A 12971-nucleotide genomic window follows, 5' to 3' on the forward strand; every position below is an offset into this window, starting at 1 on the left:
TAAGGCTTGTATTAGCCTGCCTTTAAATTTCCGTTTTGAACTCACTCAACCATAAATTATATTCCAACCTAAATGAACACAGTGGAAATGTCATTAAAATCAGTGAGTAAAAAAATGTAAATGGTGAATATATACTGCGAGTATTTTCAAACTAATGGTAGTCCATGTTCATATTTATAATCACTTCTGCTAAATCTTTGGTTTTCATCCTAAATCCCGTGTTCAAGGCAGTGTATCACATGTACACACGTGAACACAAACTGTGTAATCATCTCATCCACTCGCCCCAGACATGACCTCATAAAGCCTGAACCTTATCTCCACCTGGCCAAACCACACTGCCTTATAACTGACTGTGAGTTTCACAGGGGGCTTTCATACTAATCAGGTAGTATTTGACCTCTACAATCTTCTCTAATCTATTTTCTCTATCTCATCCTCTTTTTTTTCAAGAAAATGTGTATGACATGGTAGAGCATTTCATAGAAATTCTAATAAAGAATATGGGATGCGAAGGTTTTTTTATTTGATTTGATGCCTAAAACTAAATACATCCCGACAGAAGTCTCGTTCTTTACAGTAATACAACAAATTAAATACAGTAAAACTAGAAAAGGTACTGGCATACCCAAATACCTACTTCATAATACCTTCGATGTAACATCTCCAATTTGAGAAAAAACATTTGTCTGTGTTTGTCTGGTGGACGCACCGCAGATAATACGATTAAAGGTTTATTGAGAACAGAAGCCTCTTATGTCGTTGTTGTTGTCCGAAACCTGCCGGTGAAAACCATTCTCTCCTGACAAAGGACCGTCCCGCTGAATGAATGGACCAAAAAGCAGGATAACGCAGATCAAATATAACATTCTCCACCATAATGGCAGTAAGTCGGTTCTCACAAGCGTTGCTGGTGCTTTTTTGCCATGTTCTCTACTCCAGCGCTTCTTTCCAGCCAGCTCTGGTGCTGGATATGGCGAAAATTCTCCTCGACAACTACTGCTTCCCTGAGAATCTAGTCGGGATGCAGGAGGCCATTCAGCAAGCCATCAACAGCGGAGAAATCCTCAAAATATCTGACCGCAAGACCTTAGCATCTGTGCTGACGGCTGGCGTGCAGGGTGCACTCAATGACCCTCGGCTGACTGTGTCCTTCGAGCCAAACTTTGTCCCAGTGATGCCGCCTGCTCTCCCATCTCTTCCCACGGAGCAGCTCATCCGGCTGGTCAGAAACTCTGTGAAGCTGGAGTTCCTTGAGAACAATGTCGGCTACCTGAGGATCGACCGGATTATAGGGGAGGAGACCGCAGCCAAGCTTGGCCCGCTGCTCCAGGAGAACATCTGGACCAAGGTCACCCACGCCTCCTCGTTAATCTTTGATCTGCGCTACAGCACAGCTGGGGAGCTGGACGGAGTCCCTTTCATCATCTCCTACTTCTCCGACCCAGAACCTCTCATTCACATTGACACAGTGTTTGATCGGCCCTCCAACACCACTAAGGAGCTATGGACTATGTCATCTATCATGGGAGAGAGGTATGGAAAGAGAAAAGACCTCATCGTATTAACCAGTAAGCGTACTATGGGTGCAGCTGAGGCAATCGCCTACACTCTGAAGCATTTGAACAGGGCTATAATTGTTGGAGAGAGGTCAGCCGGGGGGTCAGTGAAAGTGCAGAAGATAAGAATAGGAGATTCTGGTTTCTACATCACAGTTCCTGTGGCCAGGTCAGTGAACCCAATAACAGGCCAAAGCTGGGAAGTGAGTGGAGTGTCTCCCTCTGTAAATATCAATGCCAAGGAGGCTGTTGCCAATGCCAAAAATCTATTGGCTGTCAGGAGTGCCATTCCAAACGCTGTCCAGAGCGTCTCTGACATCATCAGGCAGTACTACTCATTCACAGACAGAGTACCGGCTCTCCTTCAACATCTGCAATCCACCGATTTTTTTTCTGTCATTTCAGAGGAGGACCTGGCGAATAAAATCAACTACGAACTGCAGTCTGTGTCAGAGGACCCTCGTCTGGTGATCAAACTGACCCAAGATCACCCGGTTATCATTGAGGAAGACTTTGAACCTGAGAACATACCAAACGATCCAGCATTTCTCACAAACCTGGTGGATACAGTCTTCAAAGTACGCATCTTAACTGGAAACACTGGTTATCTCCGCTTTGACAAGTTTGGAGATGTGTCAGTGATGGCCAAATTAGGAGAGCAGATTGCCCAAAAAATCTGGGAGCCCCTCAAAGACACAGAGAACCTCATCATCGATCTGCGATACAACACAGGTGGGTCCTCAGCTTCCATGGGCATCCTGCTCTCTTTCCTCCAAGACCCATCACAACAGTTCCACTTCTTCACCCTATACGACAGGATCCAGAACACCACCACTGAGTTTAACACGCTTTCCGGCCTCCCAGGCCCACCCTATGGGTCTAAACGGGGAGTGTACATCCTGACTAGTTACTATACTGCTGGTGCTGGGGAGGAATTTGCTTATCTGATGCAGTCTCTGCACCGTGGCACCGTCATCGGGGAAATCACATCCGGGACCCTGATGCACTCCAAGTCCTTCCAGGTGGAAGACACCGACATTGTCATCACCGTCCCCTTCATAAACATCATAGACAACAACGGGGAGTGCTGGCTAGGTGGAGGCGTGGTCCCTGACGCCATAGTGCTTGCTGAGGAGGCCGTTGACCACACCCATGAGATCATAGAGTTTCACAGGGAGGTTCGCTCACTGGTGGAGGGGACGGGGGAGCTCCTGGAAGTACACTACGCCATCCCTGAGGTTGCCAACAAGGTCAGCAGAGTGCTGCTCATCAAATGGGCCGAGGGCTCGTATCGATCGGTGGTGGACTATGAGTCTCTGGCATCCCAACTGACAGCTGACCTCCAGGAGACATCAGGTGACCACCGGCTGCACATATTCTACTGCGACATCGAACCCGAGTCTCTGCATGACATGCCAAAAATCCCAACAGCTGAGGAGGTGGGTTACATCATTGACGCGCTGTTCAAGATTGAGGTGATGCCCGGGAACGTGGGCTACTTCAGGTTCGACATGATGGCAGACATAGAAGTGATGAGAGCCATCGGCCCTGAGCTGATTAAACTGGTGTGGAGCAAGCTGGTGAACACGGACACAATGATCATCGACATGAGATACAACACAGGTGGTTACTCCACAGCCATCCCACTCCTCTGCACCTACTTCTTCAATGCTGAGCCCCTGAGGCACCTCTACACCGTATTTGATCGCTCCACAACCACCATGACCGAGGTCATGACCCTGCCTCAGATCCAGGGTCAGAGGTACGGCTCCACCAAGGATATCTACATCCTCACTAGTCACATGACGGGGTCGGCTGCCGAGGCGTTCACGCGGACCATGAAGGACCTTAACAGGGCGACGGTGATCGGGGAGCCGACCATCGGAGGGTCCCTGTCCAGTGCCACCTACCAGATCGGGAACAGTATCCTGTATGCCTCCATACCTAACCAGGTGGTCTTGAGTGCTGTTACTGGGAAAGTGTGGAGTGTTTCCGGGGTCGAGCCACACGTTGTTGCTCAGGCAAATGATGCTCTGAGTGTTGCACAGAGAATCATTGCAGCAAGGCTTTTAAAGCGAGATCAAGGGAAATAATGGTCACGTTATTGTTTCATTTTCCTGTAAATGTTAACTTTGTTTGTCCTGTATTTGTGAATGATGTTTTTTGTCGTGTGTGATTTCTAACAGAAATGTTATTTATTATAATTATTTTTCAGAAATCTGACATATCTGTGGTATAACATAACCACCCCGAAGTTTGTAAAAAAAAATATATATTTTCAAAATAAGGTTGATAGTAGATTGCACATTAGTAATCCTTAAGGCACCTTATGAAAGCTTTCTTTTTGGACATGATTATAAACTCATTTAATAAACAGATCCTTGACTGTTGCAGGTCTGGGATGAAAGTAGTTGCCTTCGATGAATTTGACCAAAATCCCTGTGCGTCATTTTGTATGAGAAATGTACAAATAAATCCTCTTGTTCATATTTCATGAATATCTAAATGTCTTCTTTTTTTTTTATCTCCCCGAGCTACATTTGCTGTTGGCCTAAATATGTGTGAGGAGAAAGGGTTAATATTTCATTTCATTTCATTATACTATCATCATGTATTTAATCCGATTAATGCAAATACTTTCTATATGAATCTGTTAATGCATTTCTTATTTGTCCTTTTTGTCATTTGTCAAGTCATGTAATTTGTCATGTTGCGAGTGAAACATCATATTGCCATAATGTAGAAGAGTCTTCAGACAGTCAGTAGAGGGAGCATTACCCATACAAACCTGTGAACTATTGTGCTCAGTTCTCCTACTGTGTAGCATCAATGATATCAAATATCAACTGATTGTGAATAGTGTCATGACCAAATAGAGGCCATATAGCTTCAGAAGAGGAACACCCATTATCTATTATATACTGGTGTAGTAGGTTGAATCTAACTATATGGCAAATGTTATTGCTTGCGAGTAAGTTTTATTCCATTTCTAATCAACACTTGTTGAATAAACTGTTGAATAAACCTGTGAGTTATTATTACCCGAGGCGGAACTATTTCGAGTTCAATGTGATATTTACAGACCATAATGCTTAGGGTCAGCCAACGGCACATTAAGAGAGAGGAGGGGGTGGATGGCTTGACTATTTCAAATTCTATGTTCTTAATAATAAGTTCTATGTTCTAAGTATAATGCTGATTGATCATGTGCAGCACGAGTGAGAGATTATAAGCCTAAGTATGGTATAAGGACCTTTTGTCAAAATATACAGTTCAAGGTAACATTACACTTCACATCAACTAGCTGACCAACAGAAGGCCTGATTTTAAGGTAGAAACAAAGTAATAATTCATTCAGAAAACAATGATCTATTTAATTAACGCTGATCTACAATCAGTGAGCTTTATTCATCAAATGAAAAACATGCACAAATGTATAACACATTCAGTGATGTGAATATTTCCACCAAGCATAATCTCAACTGACATTTGTGTCTACTTAAACCTTACCTCACACGCATAGCAACAAGTATACATTGAACATCTATATCTTGGGCAATATGTTGCACCTACATTGTTGGCCTGTTATTGTCTTACCAAAGCACTCAAGATAAGAAGATTAAAGGTTTATTGTGAGGAAAATCCTCTTATGTGTGTGTTAACAGAAACCTTTCAGGAAAAAAGGTCTCATTTGACCAAGGACCACTTTGCAGACGGACGTTCCACCGCAGAGTGGCTATTACTGTGGTTTACTGCTATCTAGAAACCCACCAAGATGGCAACGTCTCTCCTCTTGTTGGCATCGGTGCTGGTCCTCAGCAATGTGGCTGTCCACAGCGCTTTCGCACCCGACCTGATTGTCGGCATGGCTAAAATTCTCCTGGACAACTACTGCTCCCCGGAGAAACTGACTGGCATGCAGGAGGCCATTGACGCTGCAAGCAGCAACACAGAGATCCTCAGCATTCCCGACCCTGACACTCTCGCCTCCGTCCTGACCGGTGGGGTCCAGAGCACCATCAGTGACACCCGGCTGGTCATCTCCCATGAGCCCAACTACGTCCCAGCGGTGGCCCCTGCCTTGCCACCCCTGCCCCCAGACCAGCTCATCGGTGTGCTCCAGAGCTCCATTAAGCTGGAGGTCCTGGAGGGCAACATCGGCTACCTGAGGATCGACCACATCATCGGGGAGGAGTTGGCCGACAAGATTGGCACCCTCCTCCTGGAGCTGGTCTGGAACAAGATCCTGCCCACGTCCGCTCTGATCTTTGACCTTCGCTACACAGGCAGCGGGGATCTGTCGGGCATCCCATACATTGTGTCTTATTTCACTGATGCCGAACCTCTGATTCACATTGACAGTGTGTACGACCGTCCCACCAACACCACCACCGAGATGTGGTCTATGCCCACACTGCTGGGCGAGAGGTACGGAACAAAGAAGCCTCTCGTCATCCTGACCAGTGCGAACACCAAGGGAATTGCAGAGGACGTCGCCTATTGTCTGAAGAACCTCAAGAGGGCCACCATTGTCGGGGAGAAAACCGCTGGCGGGTCCGTGAAAATCGAAAAGATCAAGGTTGGGGACACCGACTTCTATGTCACAGTGCCCTCGGCTAAGTCCGTCAACCCCATCACAGGGAAGTCCTGGGAGGTCGCCGGCGTGATGCCCGATGTCGAGATCGGTGCTGAAGAAGCCCTGGCCGCTGCCATTAAGATCATTAACCTCCGTGCCGAGGTCCCTGCCATTCTTGAGGCTACTGGCGCTCTGGTGGCCGACAATTACGCCTTTGAGAATGTCGGAGCGGACGTTGCGGAGAAGCTGGCGGCAACGAGCGGTGACTACAACTTGATATCTTCAAAGGTGGAGCTGGAGACAAAACTCTCCGCTGACCTCATGACACTGTCTGGAGACAAATGCCTGAAGACCACCCACAACATCCCAGCCCTGCCACCAATGGTAAGAAATGAATGTTGAATTGTAGCCTATGTAATACATTTAGCTATTGAGAATACTTTTATGTCAATCAAGATAACTTTTTTTAAATGAATATTTTCCTGAAACAATGGTCTGTTGAATTCAGTAGACCTTCAATAGAATAACATTGCATATCAATTACGGGGAATATTTTTGAGACATTTATGTTGATTTCAGAATCCATCTCCAGAGATGTTTATTGAGCTGATCAAGGTCTCATTCCACACGGATCTGTTTGAGAACAACATTGGTTACCTGCGCTTTGACATGTTTGGTGACTTCGAAGAGGTTCAGGCCATTGCCCAGATCATCGTGGAGCATGTGTGGAACAAAGTTGTTAACACTGATGCTCTGATTGTTGATCTCAGGTAGGACATCTCTTCATAGTGAAAATCAAAGCTCAAATTATGAGCATAGCAACTACTGGCTTACCATTTAGTTGGGGTAAATTGGGACAGTTGAACCATATGGAAAGGTTTTATTTCCTAAATGTTTAATTTTTCATATTGAATGAGTTAGAAAATGTGTTTTTGCAGGAACAATGTGGGCGGACCCACCACTGCCATTGCAGGCTTCTGCTCCTACTTCTTTGATGCAGACAAGCAGGTCTTGCTGGACAAACTGTACGACAGACCCTCTGGCACCACTACGGAGCTGTGGTCTCTGCCTGAGCTCACTGGTAATGAACTTCCCAGTTTCATGATGTGTAGGCTACTGTATAACGAGTTTATCAATTTGGATAAAGCAGAATATAATTGTGGGCTGTCAGCAGAATAGAGCACGTCAGGGATAAAAAAATTACTTGTCTTCTTTCTCAGGCGCAAGGTACGGCACCAAGAAGAGCCTGATCATCCTGACCAGCGGGGCCACGGCCGGCGCCGCCGAGGAGTTTGTCTACATCATGAAGAAGCATGGCCGGGCCATGATTGTGGGCGAGACCACCAACGGCGCCTCCCACCCCCCTGAGACCTTCCGTGTGGGCGAGAGTGAAGTGTTCCTGAGCATCCCCACCACCCATTCAGATACAACGCAGGGCCCCGCATGGGAGGGGGCTGGGGTTGCCCCTCACATCCCTGTGCCAGCCGACGCAGCCTTGGACACTGCCAAGGGCATCCTCAACAAGCACTTCGCCGGCGCAAAGAAGTGAACTCCCTGACCGGGGAAGTTGGCAGCCAAAGGGGTTTAACATCTTATGTTCTCAGAGGAACGAAGTATTTAGGGTACAGTTCAATGCACTTCATTGACCAAGTCTAGGGAGCCAGCCTCTGCACCTAAGCCTTCTTATCGTAGCCTGTTGTAGTGTTCTTATTTTGCAAGAATATGTGAGAGATTATGAACAAGATTGTGGTGGTTTTTACTTGTAGTTTTTACTTACAAAAACTACTGTGATTGTAGACGGATTTAAGAAATGCTATACTGAAATGTGACTCTTAAAGAAGTGGTTCATAAACTATGAATGTGTTTGTGTTACTGATCCACTAGCTCTTGGCCTTGGGGCTAAGATTTGTGAAAGCAGCTTCGCAAGACCATGAAAGCTGAAACTAGTTTAAAAAGGTGCATTGAATCAAATGCTGAAACATATTTGCTTTTCCTGTGATATTCTTACATATTTTCGAGTACCATTTTTTAGGACCTTTACAAACAAATGGTTCTGTCTGTTGGGGGTGCATTCTCTAATTTGATGCAGGGTCTTTTTGCTGTGTATGGGAAGAAGTGTTGTGTCCATACATAGTGACTTTCCATGTGAGGCAATTGGGGTTGCATAAATTCCAATGGTGGGACACAATAAAGTCATTGAGAACACAAGAATAAGTATATATGTTGTGGATCAGAGGTTAGGAGTGGATCAATAAAGCCAAGCAGCTTATTATATTATATAACACCAAACACGTTTTTGCCCAACAATGGAATAACTACAAATCCAACCAGATTTTCTCAATTCAACACACTAACACCTCAAATGAAATCAATCCCACCCATTGTTACACAGACCAGTGAGATAAACTATATATCAGCCCTGCAGCAAAAAAACAAAAACATTTCAGCACAACTATTCTTTCAGATTAGAATTGTATACCTTCCCGGAGCAAGTTCCTCAGTTCAAGTAACACTTAATCATTCTGGTTTCTTCCTCCAGTTTCAACTTGGCCTGTTATCACAAACATAGTGTATTGGTATTATGTTAGAGGAGGTACGCTCAATACAATACAATACAATTCAATGTACTCCCTTTGTCTCGTTCCAGAAGATAGCAGCGCAGCTCATTTCTAACAGGAACGTCACTGTAACACCTCAGAGGCACACAGATACTGGTCACTGGGAGTGGATATCCAGTGAGTGGGCCAGCTTTTGGCAGACACAAAGACCTGTATTTTCAAAACACAAGGAGTTAAACAGGATCCAGTAAGTAAGGGAATAACTATACATAAACACGTGGTAAGCGAGGGGCAGGGGGTATTAGGATTTACTCCTGATGAGGCTGATCACAGGCCACAAACAGTAGCTTTAGTGTAGCTGCATGTGCGTGTGTGTGTGTGTGTGTGTGTGCGTGCGTGTGCGTGCTTGCGTGCATGTGTATGTGTGTGTGTGTGCGTATGTGTGTATGTGCGTGCATGCGTGCATGTGTGTTGTGTGCGGGAGAATTGGGAGATATTATGGAGAAAAACATGTCATAGGTCCAGTTTTCCTGCAGTCATCACTTTCATTTGATAACGCTTGTTTTGCTTGTCTCTGGAGGCGTAGCTTTGATTTACAGCTGACTCATGTGGTACCTGTATCAGCTTGCTGGCTATGGCTTAAATACTGTGGACACACAGCTCCTACCTGCTTGGCTCTTCAATATTTACACTGAAAACCTCCAGTAGGCAACGGAGAGAAGATACGAATGTGCAAATCAACATGTTATGTGTTCATTACAGTCCCAGCAATTGCATGTCATTCTAACTGTGTAATTACATGCCAATTCTATAGGCACTTCATTCCAAAGTGCTAATTAACTGGTAGGGCAAGTAAACAAGGGTTACGACTTAGTGAAGACTCATGCTTAAAAATAATGGATGGCTGCTTGTGTTTGAAAACAGTATAATTAGCCTAACTTACAGTGAGTAAGATTTGATCCTGAACAAATAAATTCACTTTGTTTGTCTAGGGAAGCATACATCCATTGTGCATATAACATTGTGGGCATATATGCTGTAATAAAAGCATGCAAAGCAGCAAAGTGGTCAAATTAGAGAGCAGTGGCGGCCGCTGATTGGCAAAATACCGGGGGAGTGAGGTGGTTGGAGTTGTCAACAGAGCAGCATGGCAGAAATACGTTTTCAAACTCTAGCTACTTTAGACCCCTGTCCTTTGACTGCCTTTGGATGTAGTTGTGTGGTTTATCAGGTCCCAGGCTCCCATGACTGTTATGATTATTTATTTAGAAGTTAATTACAATCTGCTTTTTGTTTTAGAGCCATCTGTACCTGATAAAGCAGAGCTAGTCTCACGGGCGGAAGTAAGCCGTCTGGCACAAATAGTCTGGCGCAGTGGCGGTTCTAGCTTGTATGCCCCCCCCCCCCCCCATAGAACCAGGGCGCCCACTCCAACAAGGTTAATTGACCCACAGTCCCCCACGTGATATCATTGACGTGATGTGCAAATGAGCGATAGAAAACGGATCGCGCAAATGTCACCATTCCGATTTTTTTTTGTGCGGGTGTCCCGTGCCACCGACGGTGGCATCTTGCCCATGTCGCCTATACCTAAATCCGCTACTGGTCTGGCGTGAAGAGCCGAAGAAACAATCCAAGCAATGTTCGCATGGTCTATGTGCCCACGGAGGCGGGGCTACTGCTGGCAGTCACTGAGGGGCAGAGTAGTAGGTAACTGAACAGCTTGGTTTAAACTATATATTTTGGAAACAGGAAAATGTACACTTTGATGAGAATTTTAAACATAATCCATTATTTAATGTATATATATTTTTATGGGGTGTTTCCCCTAACGCCCTAATGGGTGGGATGCCGCTGGTAGAGAGCCCTCAATTAAAATACTGACCTTTGCCACAGCCCTTCCATGCTATGGGTAGGCTAGCCTTGAAAGGATGGTCATGCGAGACTACAGGTGAGGTAGATTCAGTGGCAAGTGGGATGTGGGATGCCTGCCAGCAAAGACACTATACAACACAGCCCTAAACACATTATTTGCACTACAATGGTAACAAACGGTGCCCACAAATGGCCTACATAAATCTGTCCCAACAGTCCATTCAGTCTCATTTACTGCCTTTAAAAAAAACATAGCTGATATGGCTGACTTGCTTAAACAAATGTGGTTTCTACTGACAATTGAGATCTACAAACAATGGCATAAAGGGGACGACAAGGGGATAGGAGGCAATCCGTAATAGCTAGGGCAGACGTAGACAATAAAACTATTTGTTTAGCTCTTTTGAAATGTACAGCAACAGAATTGAGAACATGGGCAGTTCTTACAGTGTTCTCCCTGTACACTAAGACAGAACCGTAGGATAAATAAAAGGGGCATATAAACAGACAAGGAAAGCTGTTACAATATTCAATGATTACATTTCTCTAAAACAGGTTATTGGCTAAATGTGCACCACCAAGTCAGAACAGTAAGCGAAATTAAGAGGGGTAAATAGACCAAAAAGTTAGGGTGAGGCACGTGGGCTACTAACATCTTACTACACAACATACACTTAGTATGACTTTCTTAGCTACAGTATACCCTGGCATACCCTGGCTACAGTATCTCCCTGGCATATTACATCCCAGTTGTCTTGAACTCACTGAAGTCAAGTTTCGCAGTTCCGAGCATGGCCAATGTTGAATGTTAATAATTTAAACTTGGAAAAGAGCCCCTTAATCCCAGATGTGGGACCACACAGCCACTGTGACTGATTCCTTCCAAACCACTCATTGTTGATTTAGCGATTTCCAACTTGTGGTGTAATGTTTATGTTCAATGGCCGATGAGCACCGATACATTGTTATCTCTAATTTCTCTTCATTATTTATCTTCATATGACAAGGATAAAAAATAATTTGCCATAAATATGTAGCAACAGTTGTCGTTTTGCTAGTCCAGTTTAGGTCAGGTGTGTATTGCCTGATCTTTCGCTTATGTCGGTTGGCTCACGCTAGGATGACATGTCTAATTAGGAAATAGCACTGAGATTTGTTTATCAAATAAATACCAAGTAGGCATACGTAATGATTTCGTAAATTATTATTACATTTGTATTGCCGAGTTGAGTTACTGGGCTCAATAACTTTCAGGACAGATGGGATTTTTCTATAACTACATCAGTGAATGCTCAGCTCATCACTTCGTTGTCCATGCCTGTTTTCATGCCTGTTTTCCAAAATTTTGCTTCTTGAGAGGGAGGCGCAAGGTGGATTTTTTTTTCTCTCCTGGCAGAAATATGAAACCTGGTTCATTTCAGCCAAGTTTGTCCCAAGCTCCCAGTTCTTAACATTGCTTTGCATTGCCCGTTTCCATTTTGCTTTTTTAAACTAAAACTCGTTTTGACAATTTGATAGGAAACGTAATTTGTGAAGTATCTATTCTAACGCAGTGAAACATCTGTATTTGTTTATGAAATAAGCCTAGTACACTATCATTAAAAAAAAGACGAATATGAAAGGATTATATGTTTATATCGGATAGTAAAATCACTCTGAACAAATTATTTTATATTTTTTCCCGAGGAGAACAAAGTGCCGTAAGTTTTATGGTATTTCTCGCCCTCATCGCCCATCCAATATTTGCCAGGAGGGAGGCAGTAATTTCTGGAAACTGAGTGCAACAACAATCTCGACAGCTTTGACCGTGTGTTGTTTTGTTATGGGCATCTCTGCCTAGAGAAGTAATTAAAACACTTTTGGGGATGTGAGACGGCATTGACTTTTTCCGATTGAGCTTTTGGAGGAATTTACCTTTTCGTGTGGAACAATGGCGAGGTTTTTGATGAAAATGTCTCTCGCCCTACTTTTCCTTGGATTTTTTATGTTCACTTTAGCATCCGTCAATGCTGAACCAGAACAAGTAGATAAAGAAGAGGAGGAAAGTACATGTCAAGGGGCTTTCGACTTGTATTTTGTGCTTGACAAGTAAGTTACTATCAAAATGCCACATGTATTATTATACTGCATAGGCTAAATAAACGAAAGATACCGTTATATTGAGATGCCAAGCTTCTCTGTTTACACACATATGTCCATAGCATAGCCTACACTGTTCAAGTCAAATCAAAAGTTAAAATACAAAAGTTTTAGTGTTTTTACAACGTTGCAGACTGTTAATGCACTTACAAATAATGAGTAATGTAAATCAGCTATTCCAGCGCTTACAGCTGTTTCTGTAAAGTCTGACCTTTCTCTTTTTTGCACAAGACAGGGATAAAGAATCTTTATAGGCTGCTCACA

General features: G+C 44.1%; 2 protein-coding genes across 2 annotated transcripts in view; both read left to right on the plus strand.

The window, feature by feature from the left end:
• Positions 1-502: 502 nt before the first annotated feature.
• LOC109869973 (retinol-binding protein 3-like) lies at positions 503-8346 on the plus strand. Its single transcript, XM_020460296.2, has 5 exons — positions 503-3538; positions 6205-6519; positions 6715-6905; positions 7074-7216; positions 7356-8346. Exons 1-5 carry the CDS (start codon positions 881-883, stop codon positions 7682-7684), a joined length of 3636 nt encoding a protein of 1211 aa, XP_020315885.1. The 5' UTR covers positions 503-880; the 3' UTR covers positions 7685-8346.
• A 3633-nt stretch (positions 8347-11979) lies between these two features.
• LOC109870248 (anthrax toxin receptor 1-like) overlaps positions 11980-12971 on the plus strand; it is a 32653-nt gene continuing 31661 nt past the window's right edge. The window contains exon 1 of the mRNA XM_020460667.2: positions 11980-12656. Within this exon, the coding sequence (XP_020316256.2) occupies positions 12499-12656 (158 nt within the window). The 5' untranslated portion in view covers positions 11980-12498. The remainder of the gene's footprint in view (positions 12657-12971) is intronic.

The sequence above is a fragment of the Oncorhynchus kisutch genome, linkage group LG25 (assembly GCF_002021735.2).
Source record: "Oncorhynchus kisutch isolate 150728-3 linkage group LG25, Okis_V2, whole genome shotgun sequence".
Lineage (NCBI taxonomy): Eukaryota > Metazoa > Chordata > Actinopteri > Salmoniformes > Salmonidae > Oncorhynchus > Oncorhynchus kisutch.

Excerpts from the sequence above, each read along its gene's own strand:
- LOC109869973 (XM_020460296.2), top strand. The coding sequence starts at position 881 with ATGGCAGTAAGTCGGTTCTCACAAGCGTTGCTGGTGCTTTTTTGCCAT. Across the intron at positions 6,520-6,714 it reads TCCCAGCCCTGCCACCAATG|AATCCATCTCCAGAGATGTT; the intron begins GTAAGAAATGAA and ends TGTTGATTTCAG. Across the intron at positions 7,217-7,355 it reads GTCTCTGCCTGAGCTCACTG|GCGCAAGGTACGGCACCAAG; the intron begins GTAATGAACTTC and ends CTTCTTTCTCAG.